Below are 24,412 nucleotides of genomic sequence, written 5' to 3'. Positions count from 1 at the left end.
AAGGTAGTAATGATTAGATAGCTGTGCCATACAAAACATGTATTTTCAAAGAACCAAAACATTTTTGTTTCATATGTTTCCTCCTAAAAAGGAGGAAACCACACTTCCAAGAAAAAGTAGATCATCTTCTGTAGACCGTAACACTGAGCTGGGCTCCATCATCACTGGCAAGAGGAATGAAATGCCATTTGCCTGATAACTGTCAGCATTTCAGACACACCTCATCAGTCACAGCTTGTGTCATTCCCTTTGTGTATCTTTAGAAATAAAGCTTTTCTTTCAGCTCATCTAAGTTTGGCAGCTTCTTATAGCTCCATTATTCTGAACCTAGTAAGAGTTAGATGTACGGATCTTTAGGTGTCATTTGCTGTGGTCTAAGCACATCTATGAAGTTTTGCCCCAGTCTGTGTCCTCAGACTGGAAGAAGAAAGGCTCAACATAAATGAGAGGCTCCCAGAGTCGTCTTGTTATGAAAGAGGAATTCATACTCAACAGTAATAGAAGCAACTATTTGCAGTTTGAGATTTTTATTCGTACCAAAAATGAACTCATAAACAGAGAGGATGGACTGCAACATTGGTCAGCTGCTTAATTTTCCCAGAGAGTATAATCTAGATTTTTTCCTCCTCTCCCTTCCTTTATTTTAAAGCTATTGCACAGCATCAAGACCATGCAAAACATTCAGTTTTTCAAGAGAAAACCATCAAAATCATGACTTGTAAATCCAGAGGGTGGCTCCTGAAAGTGGAAACTGCGAAGCAGACTTCTCTAACAATGAACAAAGACCCTCGTGCCTGCTGTATGTACCTGGTGGCCCTTCATCACAATCCCTCCGGCTGCTTCGTGTAGTCTGTATGTAGAGGGAGGCAGCAGATTACAGTTACATTACATAGTTTGTGACAATAGTATCTTGAACCGTCAGCAACTTCACCAAGGAGCAAAGGACAAAATAAGAAATTCTGAACGAAGGTTTTTGAAATTAGTATCACAAGAACAGGAAAGTGTCGATTGCTTTTAGAAAATGGAAAAGTCTTGAACGTGTCTGAAATTCTGCAAAGCTCAGATATCAGCAGCTCAGATATCAGATGTCAGCAAAAAGAAAGCAGTCCCTAATGAAACTGACAGCTAAGGTGCCTTCCTTATGAGGATTAAAAGACTATGGCTTATTCTTGGAGCAAATAGTCAGAAAACTTTAAAGCTGGAATGCTTAGGCTGCCACAGGGAAAAAAAAGAGTTCCCAGGAAAGGTCGATAAACACAGACACACGGAGCAGCCTTTAAAGGTCATCTGCTTTGATGGGCTGTTTCCCAATGCCCAGCAGTTGATCAGGTTTTGAACAAAAGATACAAAATTATTAAACTCTGCAATCCTTCGTAACAACTCCAAATGAAACAGAAACTCCTGTCCGTGGCATGCTTCAGGTGCAAGGCTCCAATTTCAGCCACAAACTTCTGATTACTCAGCTTCATCTGTCGCAAGCCAACTGTCAGCTTACAGAAGGATTGCTGAAGTCAGTTCAGAAGCATCTCGGTTTGCTCAGCCAAGCCCAAACATCGGCTATTTTCTGAAGCATGAAGCTGGTGATTTCAGTGGTGCTAGCACGCTGTGCTCCCTGACACATTAAAATACGCCTCCTGAAACCTGTGGGGTAATCACAGCTCAACTCCTCTACAAGTTACAGGTGTTGTTTAAACAAGAGATGAGTAAGAATGAAAAGTATTGTTTAGTTCTAGTCCAGATTTGCGTACCCATCTTCTCTCTCTCATGTTTTTACAGAGGGCCTTCTGCTTCATGGTGTGGGCTTGCCAGCCGCCCGCAGCCACGGGCCACTTGTCACCCAATCCAGAATATGACCATCGGCATCAGAATATGACCATTAGCTCTGAAAATGACACACTTCCCCTTAGCATCCTCTGAAACTGGCCACTCAAGAGAGAGAAAGAAAAGCTGGGCTGAGTCCTCTGCCACAGCTACCACAAAAGCCAGTACCTGGATCCAGTTGCCCAGCCTCCCGCCTGAGATAAAAGCCACCTCCAGCTGCCAGCCAGCAGCAACATCCCTGAGATTCAGATGGTAGGAGTCTGGGCTGCAATGCCAAAGGGTCAAATTTCAAGTCTGCTACCGATAATATACGGGCACGGGGAAGCTGACGCAGCACCAAGGCACATGATTTGCTCTTGTCTTTTGCTTTTCAAAACCAGCCCTAGATTTACTTCATGCCGAAGAGTCACACTAGGAGTGCGCTGAACAACTGGACTGTAATGCAATTACATGGTCACATATCATTTTTTCCACGGGACATCTGCCTCGTTCACTGCACAAGAGACACACGTGTGTGGGTAAAACCAAGACGGCATGAGCAACTGTAAATCTGTCAATTCCTTAACAGCGAGGGTCTTAACTTTTCAACCTAAATAACATCCTTTTAACATCACATACATATCTCATTATGTACAAAACTATTCAGATGGAATTCTAGAGGAAACAGCTACGCCGTAAGTTCCAATGCACGTAAAATATCTCGTGTAAACACATCAGTGAAGTTTGTCTGTTTCCAGGCACTATTACAAGTCAAGCTTGCACACTTGATAGGAAAAAAAGTAAATAAATAAAAATAAAAATCAAAGTCAAGAGCATGTAGAGCTGCCCCAAAGCAATAACACTCACCCCAAGTAGACAGCAAAGTCTGAAGGCACACAACACCAAACCATCGTAAGCTTTCTTAACACCAACATCAGCTCGACAGCTTGTGGTCACAGAGAAATGCCCAAAACCACAACAACTTAAGAAACATAAATAAAATTCTATGATTCTATAAAATAAAGACACTTTGTCACCTCCCTCAAACACAGATTTTTGGTTTTGTCTTACAGTTTTTTTAAACAATTTCATAAGGTTTGAGTTTCTCATGGTTCTTCAAAAAATGGGTATGATGGTTCAAGATCAAACAATATTACTAAATACTTCTGTGATTTTGAGAGTCTGTCCTAATTAACCACTGGTAAAAATCAGAAGCACTGGTTTCTATGGAGGTAGAAGCACTTCATTATTGCATGGAGGTTTTGCAAGGACAGATACAGTGACAAGCTGCAGACAGTGCAGTAGCAAACGCTCTAGGTAAATCTGTATAAGCAACTCAAATGAAAAGGTGGACACTAACGATTATGAATATTGCTGAACAGATGATCTCATCTAAGCTTCCTGCCAGTCCTCACAGCACAGAGACACTGAAGCACCTTCAGACCACTGAACCTTCCCAGTTCATGGCACGGGAGGACTTTCATAGCAGGAACCAGGACTAGGCTGGGAAATTCAGCCAGCCAGGAAAAATGGCTAAGCCAGACGTAACAAATTGCCTCTGAGACCAATTTTAATTCAATGTCTCTGATAAATACAGATAAATACAGATTGCCAGAACTGGTGCAGGAGTGACAAGGCAGGGACAGAAATTAAAAACACCATTTGCAAATGTCATAGGGCATATTCATCAAACTTGACAACGGAGGCACACAGCAACTCCTGATTTCAGAGCACAGAACCCTGAACAAATGCACCTGTGAACTGATGCTAGATACGTAATAAAATGTATTAACATCAGCTTTCACTGCCTCATCTTTCACCAGATGTATCTCATAACAATCATTCTGCCATTCAGGACATGAAAGACTCCTTACACAATTGCCATTAAACTAAACCATCAAATACACTCAGTTCAGAAATAAAAAGTTCTTTTTCTTCAACTGTGAGGTCTAAGATCCAAGGCAGATACCCCTGATCTGAAGTTCAGCATATCATACATTCATACAAAACATATCACACATATCATACAAAATAAAGACGGACAGTTCTTCCAGATAATAAGAACCAGCTACATTGTTCCCCCTAACTCCTCACCTGAGCTGTCGTGACTTACAGTAGCAGAAGTTCTGTTCTGGAATTTTACGAAAAGGAACAATCTTTAAGTTAAGGGTAAGAAGCCTAGCAGATTTTCTGTTTCAAGGTAGCATTGTCAACTTTTTAGAGAGGTTTTCATAGCAGCATTACATTCCCTTTTCCCCTTTTCAGAGCCTTGTTCAGCGAGGCTCCTGTTAGCTAAACCACCTCTCCTAAGGTACATGCAGAAATCCCAGCTGTAACACTCAAGCAAAATTCAAATTCAAACACACATCTGTCCTGATATTTGAAGGTTCAGCAGTGCACCCACAGCATTGCTTTAGCCATTCTCGTTTTCGCAGGTGAACATGAGTGCTGCTATTCAGCAGGCAGCTGAATAATAGTGTATAGAGTAGCTTTAGCCATGCAAAAAACGACGGGATGTGTTTCTCTTTAGGAGTGGTAAGGCCTTTATGGGTAGGTAGATGTTTGTGAACAATAAAAATCAATATTAACTCCAACATGTTATATATTTGTATTCTGATAGAAAGACAGTAAAATTGCAGGCATCTGCTCCTACAGCTGGATTTTAACATGAAAAGAAGATTATTTTAAACTGAATTCAGTTTTGATAACTGGGGAGAAACGTCTTTCCTATTATGCCAAAAAAAAAAATCCTTTTCTTTTTTTTTTTTTATATATAGAGACTGGCACTTCTACAGTCCTGTGTCAAGTGCAATGGAAACAAAGTAACATGCACGAAGTCAAAGAGCCTTCAGTTCTATGTATTCTGGTTTATACTCCATATATTCCAATTTCCAACAGGGGGTAGCATTACACTACTACAAGAACATTTGATATTTAAAGTACACTCAGTTTCCCCATATTTGCTAGCCTTCGCTGTACAACAGCTCTGTTAACTTCCACTCATTCTGCACCAAGTGAAAACCGCTCGAGGCAGAGACCCCAGCAAAACTGCTGTACCACTGAAAATAAGGCTCGGATGGGGCCCAAACAGGTATGACTGACAGCAGACTTGACTCTATGGCGCAGATAATAAGCAGTGTGGTGTTCTCATCTCGCTCCTCTTGCTCAGCATGTAAAAAAACAGAAGAGGCAAAGTGCACAAAGACTGGAGGCAACACCTCACGTGGTCCGTTTCTTTCGCATTTTAAAGTTTGCAAGACAAACTGTGCCACCACTGAGCATCTCGGTACTGCAGAAGCACCTTTGAAATTAGGAGGGCTTGCCAAACGGGAAGTGTTGTTCTACATGTTCTTAGAACAGCACATCCCAACAGAAAGAGCAGGGTTCTGCTGCAGTAGGAGTGTTAGCCCATTTCGAGATGCTGAAAGTCAATACAAAGGCAGTGTTTAACAGGAAGCTTGGAGAGACTGAAAATAAACGAAAAGGACAGTCACTAACACATACACATATACACACATGTACTCACACAGGGATTTAGATATCCTTACTCTCTTGACTAGCAAAGGAGTGATTTATGGCAAATTTACACAGGAAGAAACACGTAAGACAAAAGGTCCAACAATTCATTCGTTTCTTGACACCGAGACATTCCTTCTCTGATGAGGAAAGGGGACAAACTTCAACTAATAAGCATAAGAGACATTTTACACTTTCAATGAAAAATAGCTCTTATGCCACTGTACTAAGAAGCATCCTAACTTATCACAACTGTTCTTGTCAAAGAGTTTCTAATTAACAGAGAATTAATTCTACCAATTATACAAAATTGCATAAAGTATCCCTTTTACTGAAGTTTTCTGCTTACAAGAAACTTTAAATCCAAGTCATCGCTCATGAAGAAAAGGGATTATTTTTTTTTGCAAATAAAGAGTTTAACTACATCTGTACAGGTACGGTGACAAACTAAATAGAGAAGGGCTCAAATATGAAAACATTTCAAAAGCTGGCAAAGTGAAATCTGGGATATTGGAGACAAATTAAACCTACCTCTACAAACTCTTACAGATGGAGGAAGTTTATGCTCAGATCTAATTACCATTTTGAAATGTTCACCTAGGGATTGCCCTAAGAAAAGTCTGTTCTGTCTGCTACTTCCCCCAAAGAGTGTTGTTCCACAGTGAGAGCTTAGCTCGCGCTTGCACTAAAAATACACTTGGGCCTGTTTGTAGCCGATGGAGCTGTGCCAATTTACATTAGACTAGTTATTTGATTCCTTCCTTCCAGCCCATTCCACATAAAGACACGAAGAAAAGAATCCTTGTTATAACCCGTGCATCGTGCTCCACACAAAGAGAGAACTAGATTGGGCTTAGATACGACTCTATGAAGAATAAAAATTAAAACCTTGCAATATCATCTTCACATTCATTTTCCTTCTTTTTCAACTTCACATTTACAGCTAGAGTTAGTCATCTTCTCCCAGAAAAAAAATTATTAACAAGATAATCAATGACCATCATTAGAAAGAAATGGATAGAACTAGAACAAATAAGGGAGAGAAAGCTCAAAATAGTAACATTAAGACAAGTGTTTTCCTTTATCCCCAACTCATCACTGAAATTATGGTTTGTCAAAGGTAATGAAACTGTAATTAAGCTGCACAGCTTCAAAGGATACAGATACTTAACTATGCATGGGTGCTGCTCACAGGCTTCTCCTATTTTGGAAAGCACTGCTATAAATTATTAGGTGTAAGTATTTCTGTAGTTTTCCAAAGCTTTCTGTAGCAGTTATCTCCATAGCACACGTGTTCTGCTTGACTTTGTGTCTCAAGGAATGAGGTGAATTGGCAAACTTCATCTGGAAATGTTTTCCTAGTGCTACAGAGGATTCAAGTATACAGTTACCAGCCCTGATATAGCCCACTTAACACTTCTCTGTCCTTGTAATAAACCAGATCTGGAAAAGGTTTATATTTCCTTAATATTTTCCGGGCTCAGATTTCTTGTACATTCAAAATTGCTTCCAATCAGCATTGAATTAGCAGAGGATTCCACAGAATCCAGACTACTGCAGAGGATGTGGCTAGGGGAGAAGGAATACAGCCAGAGTTCATGTCCCACTGATTCCCAGCTGTTGAAACAGTCATTTCAGTTGATTGACAGCTGGCTGCTGTGGTTTATACTGTGAATAGCCCAATATCCTCATATGACAAGACTTAAGAGCACAAAGGCAGCTTTAAAGCCCCTTTTCCATCTACCCTTTGGACTTGTGTGGGGTTGAGCTGCTTCAGAGAATCTCGAGGAGTGCTTTCTTTCATCTACCCTGCTTTAGGAAAGGAAACAGGGAAATACATAAAAGATAATACCAAGGAAGATATACAAGCAGAGCTTGTATGCAGTAAAGACACTTTACTGCAGCCTAGAATCTATGGGTAAGGCTCTGGTATTCACTCACCCCCTCCTGGCTGTCATTTATCACACGGATCACATTAACAGACACTTGTTTTGATCTTAATATCCCCATCCCACCCAAGGAAGCTCAGTCTAACTTGTACACACACGCAAAAATTACATGTTGTTACAGACATATTGAAGCATCAAACTTCACCAGAGCTGAAGCAGAGGGGATGAAAAAGCAGCAGTAGCCCCACATAACTTTTTTCTCCACATATCTGTCCTACACCCATGGGTTGAATTACTCCCTGAAGCAAGTTAGAGTGTTTCAAGGGACCCTTCAGCAGTCATTATGTTACTACACCAGCAAGGAAGGCCAGAATGTAAGGAGTTCCTTCTCTCCACAATGTCATTTAGGAGTGGAACAGAAAAGTGGTAAAAAGTGGTAAAAAGTGGTAAAAAGTGGTAAAAAGTGGTAAAAAGTGGTAAAAAGTGGTAAAAAGTGGTAAAAAGTGGTAAAAAGTGGTAAAAAGTGGTAAAAAGTGGTAAAAAGTGGTAAAAAGTGGTAAAAAGTGGTAAAAAGTGGTAAAAAGTCGGGTAAAGAGCATTTTTTACACCATAAAAAAAGATTTGCTCAGTTGCTCAAGCACCGTAACTTTAAGATTTCATTGTGATACCATGGTTCTGACCCAGAGATCTTACACTTCAAGCTGAGTTTAGCCAGCGCAAAAGAAACTCAACAGAAAGTATCTACTTACTTAAGATGGGACAGTTGACTAGCTTAACTGCGGATCCTCAGATAGCTTGAACTGCTCCAGAAGTTCCCTGTGGTCATCTGCTCTCACACCTCTTGCTGGGGAAGAGCTCAGAGTTTTACCTAATCCCTACGTCAAGCAAAATGGATTTTGACCTCCAAAAAAAAAAAAAATCATTGCATCAAAAAAAAATTGCAAAATTAGATTTGATGCAATATACCTCTCCATAAGAATTTAAGAAAATAATACACGAAAAAAACATAATACAACTATGTTTTTCTTTTTTTCCTCTCTATTGTTACAACTTGTCTTGAATTTCGGTCATATCTTGAAGCATGTTCTTGATATCTTGCTCCTTTCTCAGTGCTAAAAAATTGCTCAACCCTCCAGCTAATCCCATGCTTAGAAAGAACTGTTTTTCAACTGCCATGTCCTCAGTTGTAGATTTTCTGAATCCACTGACTGTAAAGGTTCCTGCATTAGTAACTTCTTCCCAGTAACTCTGCAGTTCTTGAAAGGCACCGTTCTTCAAGTTCAATTTCACACACCAAAAAAACCCTGTTGAAATCATATATTCAGTGTCACCGCTCTGTGATCTTTCATTAAATAGAAAACGGCTTTGAACTATTTGTTGAAGTTCTAAAAATTAGTGATAGACTTCCCAGCATTTAAAAAAAATAATAATTGTAGAGCAGCTGCTCCATCCTGGCAGGTTAATTTTCTTCTTTAGTAAATCTTATGAATGAGTTCCTTTTCTGTCCACAGTTCACTTGAAAGGAAAACAACTTTCTGTCTCTCACTGCAGCCTGGAAAACATTACATTTAATATAATCTTTAGCACATGGATAGAATATCCAAAGTAGCATATCCAAAGTACTGTAGAAACGCCATCCCATCAATCCTGACAATAGCCTTGGGAAGTAAACATTATCCAGATACAGATATTACACAACTAGGTAGACTGAGGTAAGCTGGTCAGAACCACAATAATAAAACTGTAACGCAAAATTCCTAGATCAGTCCAAATCTCAAGCTTCTTGCCTCTCTTGCACACCTTGGGATTCCCCTCCGATTTAAAGCGAGACTCTGCCCAAAACACCATCATCTGCCCTTCGCCATCACAAATTCCTGCCAGGAGCCTGCGTTAGACAGTTAGCTTTATAGCAGGCATGCAGGTTTCTAAAACGCGTCCAACACTAAGCCAGACAGGGCAAGAACAGCAAAGTTTAGTATGGATTTCTTCTGTGTTTCCTGCGATGCACAGCAAACAACCCCACTGTCCTAGTCTCTGCTATGTGGACGTTTGCAGAATTGTCTTTCTTTTCTTCTCTAGACATGTTCCCTAGCGTTTCAGCAGAAGCATTCATAACTACGCACAATAATGCAATACATAAAACCGCAGGCAACTTTAAAGCAGTCCATCCTGAAAACTGTTTGGCAGGCTTTTCTATACCAGAATGGCTTACCCACATTTTCTAACCCTCCTGCCTATGGGAAGTGCTCATTCTGTGATTCTTCAGTGATTCATTCCTCAAATTGATTTCAGTGTATTTTTTGTGGAGCAGGTAATAAACAATTTTGTCTTCCACGGATTTGCTGCCACACCTGCTGTTTTCTTGCTAAAAAATGCCAAAATCCCGTATGAAGTTGTTGTTACCATATTATTAAACTTTACTAAGCCAATATCGGAAAGCCTTATTTGCTCTTTATGAACCAAGTGATACAACTTGGTATAGGGTTGCACAGTTATATTAGAAACAGTAAGAATTTGCCTACGTCACAACCTCTACATGACTGACATCTCAAGGATTGAATCCGGTTACAAGTCCATATGGGATACTATCAGCCAGACTGACAGTATTTCCATAGATATCTTGAAGTATTAAGTACATTTGTCATCTTGAATCACCAAAACTAATTCCACTGACGTGTCTTGTCATGGGTTGTGGATAAACTTAAGCACAGTTTGTGTAATTTTGTTGGAACAAATTTCATCCTTCTGATTTGCATACTTCCAGTTTTAAGTGGCTCTGTCAAAAAGGGTTGGTAGGAAAAGTCACACCCCTACTGAGAATCTATTTTCAATCCTCTCATCTACTCGCAGCGAGCTGCTGTCAACCCTCCAGACATCCCATCCAAATGATTGTTATCCTACTGGCAGTCACCGATTCCTTCTGAGCCACAAAATTACTTTGATATCAGTGACTGTTAATCAAAACAGAATTTTTTTCTGCATAGCCTTCTTTAATCTATGCTCTTAAAAATATAATGTTGGTAGACATTACAAACATTTTGCAGAAATGCAAGTCAAGAAATTGAGGGTTTCTTTTTCAAGTGACTTTGTTTATGATGGAGGAGAGGAACTGCATGGGGATCAAACCTAGGAATCTTAATCCAGGGCTACCACTGGGTTTTTTTTTTCTTCGCTCTGAGTTCATCTCCATGTAATCCATGATTTCCTGATCTCTTTTTGTGGTTTTTTCCTCTGCAGGTGCATCCTACTTTCATTGTTTTAGAAAATGAAGATAGAAAGTGTCTGCTAACACTTTATAGGATTCTGAAGAATTTTTCAAGAAAGAAATGGATTTCTATTTAGAAAAAAAAAGAAGAAAAAGAAAAAAACCCTTCCGTTTTGTGTTGGCCATGTTCCAATTGATCTGATGAGTCTCTTTACAACTGGATCAAAACCAAAAACACCATAAACCCTACATTCCAAAGGGAGTAACTTTTTTCAAGCCTTTATCGTCAGACTCCTGCTCTTTCAAAACATTTCTTTCTCTCTATTCAGAAAAGCTATTGCTCGCAACAGAGGAAGAAGTAGCCATCAGTCGTAACAATAATAAAAGCTGTTATCCAGCTTGATAGTATTTATGGGAGGAAGTAGATTTTCCCATTTTTTCATTCTGATGGGTATAAAAGGTCAATACCGTGGTGTATCAATATCTTCACTGGCTCTCTGACAGAAAAGCAATCCAGCAACATTTCTATTGAGTACAGAAGAATTAATTCTGCTGAGCTACGTTGTCTACATTCCCTCATATAGGAAAGTGCTCTCATTCTTGACACATTTAATATCATTTCACTTACCAGTGCTTCTGTGTCAGGCACTTCTTTTCCCATTACAGACCAGAGGCTATCCGTTCCACTTACTGCCTGATCCCAAGAAGTGCTGAGAGCTTAATTCTTATTCTGAATTCAGATTAGAACCTTTATTCTTATCACAAAATGCTGCAGGGATTTTTTCATGATAGACGGGGAGTATCTTCAGTACTATTTTTTAGATAAGAGGTAAGGCAGCTCCTAGAGTGCCAAAAGCAAGTCAGATCTGCGCAGTTCTGGTAGGGGTGGCATGTCTTGTATTTTACTGTGATGTCTCAAATCCAAAGTCATACCCATTTTTAAATGACCTCCTCCAAGCAAAGCTTTGGAAGAGCCGGGTCACTTATATGAGCCTTTACCAGCAACAGCAAAGTAAACGGAAGCGGGGTCTCTTCTTCATTTTTTGGGAGTGAAGCGCAATGCCAAGAAGCATTGTAATATTGTACAAAATAGCAGCAGGAAATTGAGAAGAAAAAAATAAAATCTTCCTTCACCTGTGAACTGCTGATAAGCAACATCCCAACCCAGTGCATAAGCAGACCCAACAGCACCTTAGTAAGAGGATGGGGAGCTAACTCTGGGATAGACATGAGGTCCTGGCAAAACTGCAAAAAGAAAACCAAAACATATAGAGCTCTAAGCCTCACACTGCACCCACCTCTTTTATGCCCCTTTCCTCTGCCACTTGCAACTGGAGAACATACTTTTGCTCCAGTCTTTGATTTGCGCAGTGCTGTGTGCTTTTGTCAGCACAACCAGCTCCAGAAATGACTGCATTTCATTGTCAAGAACAGCAGGAATCACGGATTTCTTTTATTTCAGAAAGATGTTTTGGAATCTGTAAAAAGCCAAAAAATAACACTACTATGTAGTAAAAATTTCAGAGCCTTTTACAGTAACGGTCATGTAAGTAAAACACCAGATTGCCAAACCATTCATTGTCCAGTGCAGTCACCTCATTTAGTGGTGATACACGTTATGGAAGATGCACCTCACTGCAGGTTAATGTATCACAGACAGGACTTCAAGAAAACCAATTGGAATCAAACCTTAAAAGAAGGGAGCACAAATGCACGTTTTTCTAATTAATGCAAAAAGCCATCAGTACCCAGAACCCGTGGTCTTCAAAGCACACGAGAGCCTCACAAACACACTGTCACTCAGGTCAATAATACTGATGACCGACTTCCAGATTCCTCTGAGGTGCAAACCGTTCCTTTTATAGATTTGACAGTGCGTGTGTTGCCCAACTGCCCAGACCTCTAAGATTAGAGCAGAAATACAAGTAGAAAAAATGCTGTAGAAGATGACAAACACATCCTTCTCAACTGAGAATTTAGACAGCCTGTAGCTTTTTTGAAGGTGGGAGGAAGCATAAGATGTTACAGCATCACGCTTCAATAATGTAAAAAAAAACCAAAAAAAAAACCAAAAAAAAAAACAACTTTGAAAAGAGGTGTAAAAGGTGTGTAATTACTAATAATCATGTTCCTATACATTCAGAGAAAGCAGGGAAATAAACACACTACAAGATAAACACATAAGGCGTTCAGTCTCATGGGGAAAGAGGTAATGGCTCCAACAGAAAAAAAAAAGCTACATTAAAGTTGTATATAACAATATACTGTGATTTCTTTAGTATCTGTTTTAATATTATATTAGAAAAGTACCTGATTAAAAGCAAAAAAAAAAAAAAACCAACCATTCTCAGTTACATGGATGTGGCAATGGAGTCTGCAGCCACTATTTTTCAAGTCTTATTGCACAATTTTACACCTTACAGGCCTTCTCTTTAACCACTTTCAAAAGCAGTGTCTTACAATGAAAGGAGACACGTCAGCTAAATCCAGGGTTAAGGGTTTTGTACAGGATTTGAAAAGCCAAGGCTATATTCCCAACCCAGTTATAGACTGTTCATGACCTTGGTTAAACCCGTCCAGGCAAGATCACAAAACAGACCTCAGTGCAGGCTGTTCTTTAAAGTCAAGCCCCTTCTCTGCCTGAGGACACATCAGCCTTGCTTCTCTCTAGGATTTCTCTCTCCCTGGTGTACAATGCACAATGGAAACAGATATTCATAGTAGCTCTAGATCTGCCCAAAGACTCCGCACTCACAAAAGGTTGCACGTGATTAACAAGCCCTGCAGCAACATGGTGCCGCATGATTAAATATCCTGAGTAAAGTGCCTGGTCAAGGATCACAGTACAGACGTGCACATGCTTTCTCTTAAAGTTGTAATGCAAAATAAAGCAGCTTTTGCAGAAGAGACAAAAAGAGGTTAATTTCCTATAAGCTAATCAAAGCAGCTCCCCACTTAAACCAAGACCCACATCCCCCCAAGGCAGCTACCAGATCTCCCTACACTGCATAGGGAAGGGTTCTTAGCTGCTCAGAGCTGTGGATCCTGCTTCCTGACAAAACCCCTACACCCTTTTGTGCATCGTGACCACAGCATTCCCGTATCTCCGCTTGCTACAGACATGCTGGGAGATTCAAAATTTGAGGCATACAGTTACTGTGGCAGCGAGAACGATATAAATACCTCACAGAAGATTTGGGTAGACCAACACCTAATTCAGGAGTTCAATTCCTGATTTGTCTCCAAAGAGGTTTTGGTGGTTTTAAATGATCAACTGTAATAGGTGGCTGAATACCAATGCAGGATTGATGACAACAGCCACACACAAACTAAAACTTTCTTTTCTCTTCTATCATGGAAAATATAACACCAAAGCAGTAACCAAGCTTATATTTCTACATACATAAGAGCTCCCACTGACATAAATATGAGTTTAGGATGAGCTAGAAATACATAAAAGTCATTCCTACTAATAGGCGTATTTCGAGCTGTCAACAGTGATTTGTGTATAACACTAAGTAGTGTGAAGAGACAGCCATAATCGTTCCATATTAATTCAACTTGCAAGAAGATGAAGGTCAGGGGAAAATAAGAAAAGCAAACCTAAAACCAGTACTTGTCAGATGCAAAAGGACAAAACCAGTTGGAAAATAATTTTATTTTTCAGACTTCTAAGAAAATTTACAAACAATGGTGGTGTAAAAAAAAAAAAAAGACACCCTATAAAAAAGATTGACATCATTTCTCAAACTAGAGCATCAAATGAAGTTACAGAGAGAGCAACAAGAGTACAGTGAAATTCTATTCGTCACATTAGTATTAGCTAAGTAGTTGAAAATGCAATAAGTAAAGCCTAATAATAAATCTCTGCAGCTTACTCAGAAATCCCATAACAATCCAACATTCTGAGCGCTAAAATATACTTACAACACACAAAGAATTCATCTCTGCAATCATCTATAGCACTGAAATCACCTAGGCAAAAATTACACAGAAAGGCACACCTTGTGAAGTTTGTGAAGAAGGACATCTTGAACACACTACAATAACATACAACAGAAAGCAAAATACCTTAATAGTCCCCAATGTCTAATATGAAGTACAATATAGAAATAATAGAAGCAATATTTAGTGACTTTCTTCATGCTGGTTCTATTCTTCATCCAGAGCGAAACAGAAAGTCTTCCTTGCCCTATTTTCTGTTTGAACCTTTGCACTTTCCCATGATATGTTCTCCCTACGTTCATCATCAATCATCCTTGTCATCAGTGGAGCAGGTGGCTCTTAACCAAGGCAATCCCAATCACGACCACCACCACGCCTTCCACATATGCATGTCTTCATCCTGCAACCTGTCTCCAACTCGTCACAGGCTGAACTCCACACACAGACAACATGCCCAAATCTAACCACGATTTGCCAATGTTTACACACAGGGCAGAAGACAAGCAAATGCTTACATCCTTTATTACCACTGTAGACTTTCCTCTATTCAGGTCACTCACTCACTTTAAATAGTAAGCATTTTAAAACCATCAACACAATTTAGTTAACAGCTTAACTTGAAATTGCAAAGGAACTCCAAACACTGGTACACTAAAGCCTTTGGAATATGAATTTGAATACATGTGAAAACCTGGTTTCTTATCCACAAATCAACTCCTCCTGGCCCTAGCTGCATCTTAAACATAACCCGTTCAGAGCACAAGGAATAAGAATTATTTTTTAGTTCCAGCGTACGGATTGGTGCTTTCACTGTATCAACGTGAGAAAAGCCAAAGACAGTGTCCATTAAATACTGCCAAAATAACTCATCTTGATGGTTCAGGACAATGTGTCAAAAGCTTATTTTTTCTTTCAAAAGTAAAAACAAACCCATGAATCATGCCGTTTAATGAGATGCTTACAAACAGGTAGAAAAAATAAAGATAAGACGCAGATGAGCATATCTCATGCTAAAACAGGAGTTAGTAAGAGTGTTACACCACTGTTTCTCTCACTAAATTTGGCTAAATATTGACAATTCCTGAAATTTTTGCAAACCGATATCATTAGGGCAACTAGAAACACTGTGAAACCTGACAGCACTTTGCAATAAAGGATGTGGGTGGGTATGTTATTGGCGTCAACAGGCAGTTAAAGGAGGAGTGACATAGCTTAGCCTCTAATGGCTTTGAAGATACACAATTGAATACTTTCGGTTTCCTGTCTGCCACAGATATCCAGGGTAAACTTCGATAAATTCATGTCTAAGCTGACAATTCAGATCACTGAGAAACATTTAGACCATGTGAGATAACTGTACCCTTAACTACTTCTTTCCTTGCTGCCTACAAAAAGCCATCTTGGAGATTTCTGATCCCAAGCAGAGCACTTCTGTGAATCAACCTTGTGCCTTTAGATTAGATGGATTTAGATTTTTTTTATATATATATTTCTTGTGCGTTTAGATTAGACATTAGGATTTAGATTAGATATTAGGAAAAAATTCTTTCCTGGGAGGGTGGTGAGACGCTGGAACAGATTATCCAGAGAAGTTGTGGATGCCCCCTCCCTTGGAAGTGTTCAAGGCCAGGTTGGATGAGGGTTTGAGCAACCTGGTCGAGTGGGAGGTGTCCCTGCCCACTGCAGGGGTGTTAGAAGGTCCCTTCCAACTCAAACCATTCTATGATTCTATGATTTTTCCCATCTTCTCTCTAACTACCGGCAGCAGATAGAGGAAGGCAGCAGCAGATACACTGCTGTGCACCCCGTTGTCTGCACCACAGAAATAACAGAAGTGGGAGGCTGAATCTCCAGCCTTTATATCCAGCAAAGCTTTCAAAATTAGGCTAGAGGGATGGTGAGGGCCTTTGGTGCCGATGGCTGGCAAGGATGGTCTCGGAAGAACGCTGATCCTCATGATCAGTGTAGACACAACCTCATAAGGCCTGTCACACCAATGCCTCCCTACCTCCCAAATGCTGCAAGCACACGACAAAGTAACACCCCAGGTGCCACTACAGAGGCTATACAAGCACCTCAGGCAGGCAGCATTTTCTAGTTTTCATACATGTGAAGACAGTCAATGATGCAAATGCAATACCTTGTGAGAAGAAAATAATCCCTCAAATTTATACTACTTTAATTTTTCTTTCCTAACGTGTTATACACTCAAGCCCTTTTCATAGCAGTGATTTATGTAATCCCACATGCTCAATTAAAATGTACACACTTCAGCGGCAATACTGAATTCCTCAAACCAAAGTCTCTCTTGCTGATTCCCTCCTTCACACATTCCTCAATTTGAGCGCTTCCTCTAATCTTCCCAGCCTTTCAACGGCTCACCAACACAAACAGCTTTACCTTCTTCTAGTTTAGCAAACACATTCACAAAAAAGGTCTTCTCCAGAACAGGTAAAAACAAAAATATTTTCTCTGTGCAATGTAAAAATAATGTATAAAACTTACTGCCATAAAAAGCCAAGAATTTACCAGTGTGCAAAAAGAATTTATGGGAATATCAGTCATAGTAACAAATATGTTTAGAAAGGCATATGGATCTCCATGATTCAGGTTTTAACTCTTTATGTGACTGGTCATCAAAAATATTTTTTCCTGCAAATACACTGTCCTGCTAATACACCAATAATGAGTTTTTGTACACCTCCTCTAAAGTACCCATCACTGGGCCAGTTATAACTATAATACTGGATTAGTTGATCTGCTATGGATTGCCGTGCTAACTTGGCTATCTTGTCTTTTCCCAGTGAGAAGCTTTGCTAATCTGGCTTCTTGTGTAAGACATGCGTAAACTGCAACAATAAAGAAAAGAAAAACAGCAATAAAATTAAAAATATGTACTGTGGTCACCTAAAGAGCAGCACATACTATTTCGCCTCCCTTCTTTCTCCTTTTGAAATACCAGCAGTAAAACAGACCAAAGTCCTTCATGCTAAATTACTATTACATGAAAAATTCAGCCCTTTCATGTACCTGTAAAGCTTCTGCCTCTGTCACCATAAGCCACCCACCAAAACCAAAATTGGCCAATTTCAAAGTAATGACTGATCACCTATGTTGTTCAGTGTTTTCTTGATTGGGCACAGAATTTGAGGAAACCGTGTGCTAAGCCTCTCAACTTGAGCATAAACAACACAAGAGGTATTACCTGTTCAAATTATAAAGGAAACAATAGTACTTATGACTTGCAATTTAAGTCATTTTACATTAATCATGCTCTATTAAGTAAGGCTTGTTAGCATCTGCTCAGTGTTAGGTATTTACCTTTAGTCCACCACAGATTGGACAAGCTGAAAAAAGAGCTCTTGTCATCCCAAGGTGGGGGCTACATGTGTCACAGGGGTCAGATGAGGCCCCACTAGGTGGTGACAACTCACTACTTTTGGAGTCTGACACCTGTCCTTGTGGTTTTGCGTCTGACCACCTTGAAACAAAATCCACATATGTCTCATCACTTGAGTCCTTGGTGCTTTCTGCAAGCAAGGATGAAGGCCTCCCTCTGTCCTGGCTGTGCTCAGGTACCCTCCGTGCTTCCAAGTGCGGTAGTAGCAGTTTTGGGTCACTTGCACCTTGAGGTGACAGGGCCTGGTCCTTGGGTAGTGTGGAATCTGCGCTCTTCGGTTGCACATCTTTAGAAGGTGCCTGTAACAAACTCCTGGGTATATCATAAATATGTCTGAGAGAGCTGGGAACCTGATACTCTGATCCCGCACCTCTCTGGGGCTCACTGTGAGGACAAGTACATAAATTCTGATCTGAAGGAAAGTTCAACGGCAGGCTTAGCAATGATCCAAACTCATCACCATGGCAAATGTCCAAGCTCCCAGCATAGGAAGAGAAGCTTCCAGAGTAGGAAGAGTGACTACCAGTAGCAATTCCACTGTCAGAAGAACTCTGACGACCTATTTCCTGTAGCTGTCTGGACCGGAGGGGCTTTGGAGGTGGTTTAGTGGTGCCACGTGCCCCTTCTGGAAGGGTCTTTTCTTCTCCAAGATGAATGCCTTTTGCTGCTGCCAGTCCGTGACTCTCTTGAGAAGTGCTGGCTGAAGACTGTTCAGGCCAAATTGTCAATCTGCTCCCAACGCTAACATCCGAGTGGCTGGTATCTGAAGACGAGCTTGAAAGACTTCTATCGTCTCCTAGAAAAGAACAGAACACATCAACGTATGTTTAAAACACAATCGACAGACTGAAGAGTGGCAAGTATGCACAACCAGAAAGGACCCTGATATTCCATCTGCTTTTTTTAAGGAGAACTTCTGTCAGAAAGCTGGAATTCCTGCAATAATTCCTATCTCCATGGGAAAAATAAAATTAAAACAGTATGTTACCTTGCCATAAGCCTACCACACTGTGGAACATAATGCATTCAAGGCTAAATTTTTAGAGTTTATGCACCAAGTTCTCCCCTTTTCAACCATATTTTACTTCTGCACACTCAATTGGTTTTATTTTAGATACTCCTATATCACAGGGAATAGTCAAAGTACCAGGCTCAGAATAGCTGAGATTGCTCTGAAGAAAACCTTGTTGCTGTGACCCAAAGCCATATAAGATATTTCCATGTTTCTATTTGATCTGAATCAACCAAATTATTATCTTATTTGTATTTTTTTCCTCTATTTAAATCTTATATGAATGACATCAAAATGAATGTTAAAGATACTGCAAAAATAAAATCCAACTTAAGACTGTCCTATTCTCTCTTCTGAGCTCTCCTATACTCTACTTCTCCATAATATCCATACCAAAATGCAATCATACATCATTTTAACAAACAAACGTGAGAATACTAGTATTATAAAAAATATTACGTATCTATATACAAAAAGATCTTCCGTAATTCATTTAGGCATATATTGCAAGAAATTTTTTTCTCAACAAACTAACAAAAACCCCCCACTTCCTTGTAGCGGCACACATAGTCCACAATGTTATTTCCTTCCTTCTTAATAAAACCAATGTGAAAACAAGGACTGGCAGTAGGGTCATTCTGTAGGTATTAATTTTAAAACTCAGGCAATAAGTTGCCGGATGGGGTAGAAAGAGAAGGGGTCCACTGCAAATTGTGACCTGAGCTTCTGGTGTTACTAGACTATTTCTGTTCTCAGGTGTTGAGGGAAAAGTTTAGAACAATTCTCTTGCTCTTCATGGAGTAATTCTTGATATACACTACCACAAAACACCATTTGTTTTTATTTAATTAAAGATATTTCTTACCTCCACTGCCCTGGCGACTTGTATGGGAAAGCAAGCTCAAGCGCTTTTCTAATTGCAAAGCTTCATGAGCCAATCTTTCTTCTGAATAGGCTGGATTTGTACTTGGATCTTTAAAAAGAAACAGAAAATAAATAAATAAAAAAGAAGAAACATGGAAAATATGTAAAAGGAGGGAAAAAGACAGACACATTCTTATTTTAGATACTCTGTTCTTATGTTTGACTCTGTCTTCATGTTTAATACAAGATAAGTTAGAATGGTAAAAATCACTCCTAAAATGTACTATCAGGGATTTCCCCCGTACATTTTAGTGAGTTTGCCATTCCAGCTGAAATTACTTCACTGAAGTTTCCTTCTATTCCAATAGAAAGAGAAAGATCAAAAGTTATACAAAATGCGGAAGAACTTTCATCAGTAAAACAGGCCAGTTTCCTCTAAACCATTTTGTTTCCAGCCAGGCACAACAATAGAACCGGATGTTGGAAGTAATAATAACCACTATCCCAAGAGAAATCTTACAGATTTCTTCAAACGACACTGACAAGTGTGTCATGTTCAGCAGTTGCAAAGGATATGGTCTGCTAACGTGTCCATCATTGGAAGTTTTGTAGCTCATATTAATTACATAGGGAAAGGAATTAGTGACAGATAGAACAGATCAGCTTCCTCACAACTGCTGCTCTTGTATATCTGATCAACTGGGTAGTAGTAGCACACCACAAAAACATTTAATCATTGAATCATTTTATAAGAGGGGAAAAAAAGGATGAAAATGGCTACATGTTGCTGTGGTTGAGTTAGTAAGATAAAAACAGTTTAAATGATGAAAGAAAAGTTTTATTTTCATCCCAGGTCTTTCTGTTTTAAAAGACTTGGGTTTGATATTGTCAACACAGCAGTCAAAGCTGGTGAGCTGAGGCTCCATGGGAGTCCCTACTTTATTAATTACCTGAGAAAGAAGCTGCCACATCTCTCCTCCCTAACCATAATCACCTTCTGATCTGCCCTGCATAGATCCTAGTGCATCACAGGAGCAGAAATGACAATGCAGAACTTTCTTTCCCATGTAGAGAAGGTTTCCATCTTTACCAGTCTGCAACCTGGATAAGATTAGCAGAACAAGCCAGACACACACATTCTACAACAGCATATGTCAGAAATCAAAGGTGTTCTAACAGGGACAAGGCAACAATGCCTGTGACAAACAGGCTCTATGACCTCTGTGCCTCCCAGCTCAAACAGTGCTTGATGTTAGCGTCTGACACCTTCCAAACTTAGCTTTAAGAGTAGAAAAGAGGACTGTTTGACATGATTATTTTGTTAGGTCTCCATTCCTATTTCCCTGCAATACAACTCATACTAAGCATCGACTAGTTCAAACCTGTGTAACTGCTTGCTCAAACAAAACCCCCAATGCTTCCATATGGACCTCTGCCAAAAGAAAATACAAGATTTGGCCACCAGCACCTATGGTGCAACCCAGACAGGTCTATGCAAGGATCTGCTCAGTGGCATACAGTGTTACAGGCTGGTGCTTGAATCTATTTTTGAATGTCCTCTGCTCCAGTTACTGTGCTGTGTCTAGTTAAATGCCCTTATGTCCGAAAACACCCAACAAAGATGTTCTACAAGCACTTTGAGTATCAAGTTGGCATAACAGATCACAAATTAGTCAAACCAAGATGCAACAGACACTAGCCCTTCCCACAGCAAAGAACTGTCAGTAGGAAAGATCTTTTCACTTCTCTCAGAACATGATTACTTGATAAATATAGATTTTCAGAATGTTACTATGGCACATACGCAACTATTGGTTTTTTAGTAACTGATATGCCTCTTACAGACAGCAAAAGATATAATTAAAAAAAAAAAAAAACAAACAAAAAAAAAACAACCAAACAACACCTAGTCAAGCAACTGATCTTGCAAAAATGGCCTATAATAAAATACAAGATGGGGTGGTAGGAGACAGTTAAGTTTCTACTTCACATGTTCAATTGCTCCTAGAAGACAAATTCCCTATCAGCTACACAGCTAAGGAACACAACAGGTTTCACCCAACAACATGAAATCTCCAGGCATACTGTCTGTCCAACAGGACTGATATTTTTTTTGTTAAACTTCCCCTTAAGAATTGCCTATGTATGAAAGGTGTGTATAAAATTGGGTTCATAGTTGTGTGGGGTCTGTGAGCCCTCATTGCCCAGCTTTGTGGAAGATTCATTAGAAGAATCCTTTCTCAGCAAGCACTAGGAAGTATCTAGAGAAACAGCTTCAAAACCTGCCAAACATATATAGACTTAAAAGTATTAGGCAGATATTAAAAATAACTGTCCATCAGTTTTATTGAAGTCTTTGTTTTGCCTTTAATCTTCTCTGCTAATAAGCAAGACTTCTGTGGAATACACACAACACTATTCTCCAGAAGCAGCAGATTCTTATACCAGCATTTTTGGTTACAGACTACCAAGCACTAATCAGGAGGTTTTGCTACAAGATCAGACTAAGGACTGAAGTCACTGGCAGCCACCTTTTAGAGACAAGTCCTTACTGGAGGGCATAACCTCTGGCCTCCTGTCATATGAGCGTAGAAATATGGTCTAAAAATGATAAAAAACCAAGGTGGGTTTTCACCAGTAAAGTGGGATTTGTTGGCATCATCCTACACCTTATGCATGCACAATACAAAGCTTCTAAATTACCGTGTAGTAATTTGCCATATTGCTAACTCAGGCGGACAGAAACAGCATGACCGGTACTGAGACAGCTGTCCAAGGAAGTTCAGACAGCTTCTGCCCACACAACATCCTGCAGTAGCTCCAACAACTCTAAGAGCAATTAGTTTTTTCATTTCCCAAACTCTAAACAAACGTATCTTATAACATGATTTACTCCCATGGAATCTAGACATTTAGATTCACTCAGGTCCTTCAATTAAGAAAGTGTTTTATCATTTTCCAAACAAAAACGGATCCTTTGCTATGAAGAAAAATCTTTTGTGTGAGGCAATCCTTGAAATCTTCTTAAATACTTCTTTGGGGCAAAGGGGAAGGATTACATTAAATTTGGCTGGACTAAAAATGCTTCTGATGGAATTTTTATTTTTGTATTACGTTGGTGGATATTCATTAAAGCCACATCAGCTGCTCATCGTGGGAGATTTTGAATACTTTGGTAACATACGAATAAAGTGTCACAGTAATTCAAAGCTCCAGGGTTGTTCAGTAAGAACCTGTCAGGAAAAAATGTATTGTATCAAGTTAAGTCAGCAGCTACCTAAGATATGCGTGATTATATGCATCTTTAAAATGCAACATTGGTTAATTGCTTCATTAAACAAAGTTAGATAAGTTAGGCTGAACATCTCTCCTTTCTTTCTTATTTTGTAACTGTAGGCACATTTGCAAATCAGGCCTGGACCCTCACCTTCATGCTAACATCTCCACACCTTGTAAGATGTCTGGAGGAATGAAAAGATGTCCTAAAAGTTTGAGGAGGATCCACTTGGTACAGATACTGCAGAAGGCAGCCACAGAGCTGTCTTGCAATGGCCAAAGGTGTATCAAGCTTCAACAAAAAGAAAGAGCATCAGATAGATCCTCAGCAAGCAACACTGCACACTCTCCAGTCAGTCACAAAGCAGCCTGAAAACGCTTCCAAAATTAAAAGAGAGCATCAAGACTATCAACATTACACTTGGGGTCTTTCCAGCCTGCAGGACTAGACTGTCCCGTAGCCTTAGCCAGATTTAGAGAGTACTAATCTGCCCACTGATCAAAGATATCACTGATCGGCTGTTGGGCCTTTGCTGTGTTCATGTTTGGCATTCAAGATGAATTTTGCTAGTGAAAAGAAGGAATTCAATGCACACCTAACAAACAAACATTTCTCAAATAATATGCATGCAAATTCAGAATAGATTACAAACCATACAATTCATATCTCTGTCAATACCTAGACTTCTGCCAAGACAAGAACATAAAATTCTCTGGTTTGTTTTCTAAATATATTCTCAAGAAAGAAGTTGCCAGTTGCAGGCAGACAATTACAGCAATTATCTTCCAACTAATAGCTGGTGAAAACAGGCTATCCAACAACATCCTGTCACTCATTTGAGTCCCTTATTTAAAACACTACACTGCCTAAAAACATCTACATATGCCTACATTACCTTTGCGTTCCCACCTGATGCCAAATGTCTTAAATTTGAGACCTGATCGTGCAGCCTTTAATAAATTAAAACCTCCAATCTGTTAATGCAGCTATCAATAGGAGAAGTTTGGTACAATTTTGCAGAATTAATGGACTCCCAAAATAAGTACTGTACAATAGTAAACTCTAAAACATCTCATGTTCTTTTTCTTTTCCATTTTATTTTGGGTGTACACATAACAGAATTATTTTTGTCATGAGAAATTCACATTCATTTGATAACCATTTCCAAAAAGTCACAGAATAATTCAGGTTGGAAGGGATCTCAGGAGTTCTTTGCTCTAACATGCTGCTCAAAGTAGGTCAGCTATGAGAGATTAGACCAGATTTTGATAGTTTGCAACGGTCAGTCAAGTTCACGAGTTCCACTGCATGGCTTTTTCATTATACATTTTATAGACAACAGAATAAGACACATACAGTAAGCATATATGTCTACGTTATAAGGACACCAAGCTTTTAAGGAAGTAAAGTATACTTTTTAAAACTACAATCCTGAAATTATATTGGTGTCCAAGAACACTGTAAATGTGACATTTTTTCCACTGCATTGTATTCTTTTCTCTGT

The 24,412-nt window shown here is 39.5% G+C and overlaps 1 protein-coding gene across 1 annotated transcript in view; it reads right to left on the bottom strand.

The window, feature by feature from the left end:
- The window catches only part of DOK7 (docking protein 7), a 65,006-nt gene that overhangs the window by 19,073 nt on the left and 21,521 nt on the right, over positions 1–24,412 (bottom strand). Inside the window, exons 6-7 of the mRNA XM_063336261.1 lie at positions 19,633–19,740; positions 17,677–18,551 (exon numbers count right to left, since the gene is read on the bottom strand). Of these exons, the coding sequence (XP_063192331.1) occupies positions 17,677–18,551; positions 19,633–19,740 (983 nt within the window). The remainder of the gene's footprint in view (positions 1–17,676; positions 18,552–19,632; positions 19,741–24,412) is intronic.

This window comes from Chroicocephalus ridibundus, chromosome 5 (genome assembly GCF_963924245.1).
Source record: "Chroicocephalus ridibundus chromosome 5, bChrRid1.1, whole genome shotgun sequence".
In the NCBI taxonomy this organism is placed as follows: Eukaryota; Metazoa; Chordata; class Aves; order Charadriiformes; family Laridae; genus Chroicocephalus; species Chroicocephalus ridibundus.
This window is presented reverse-complemented; position numbering and strand designations above follow the sequence as displayed.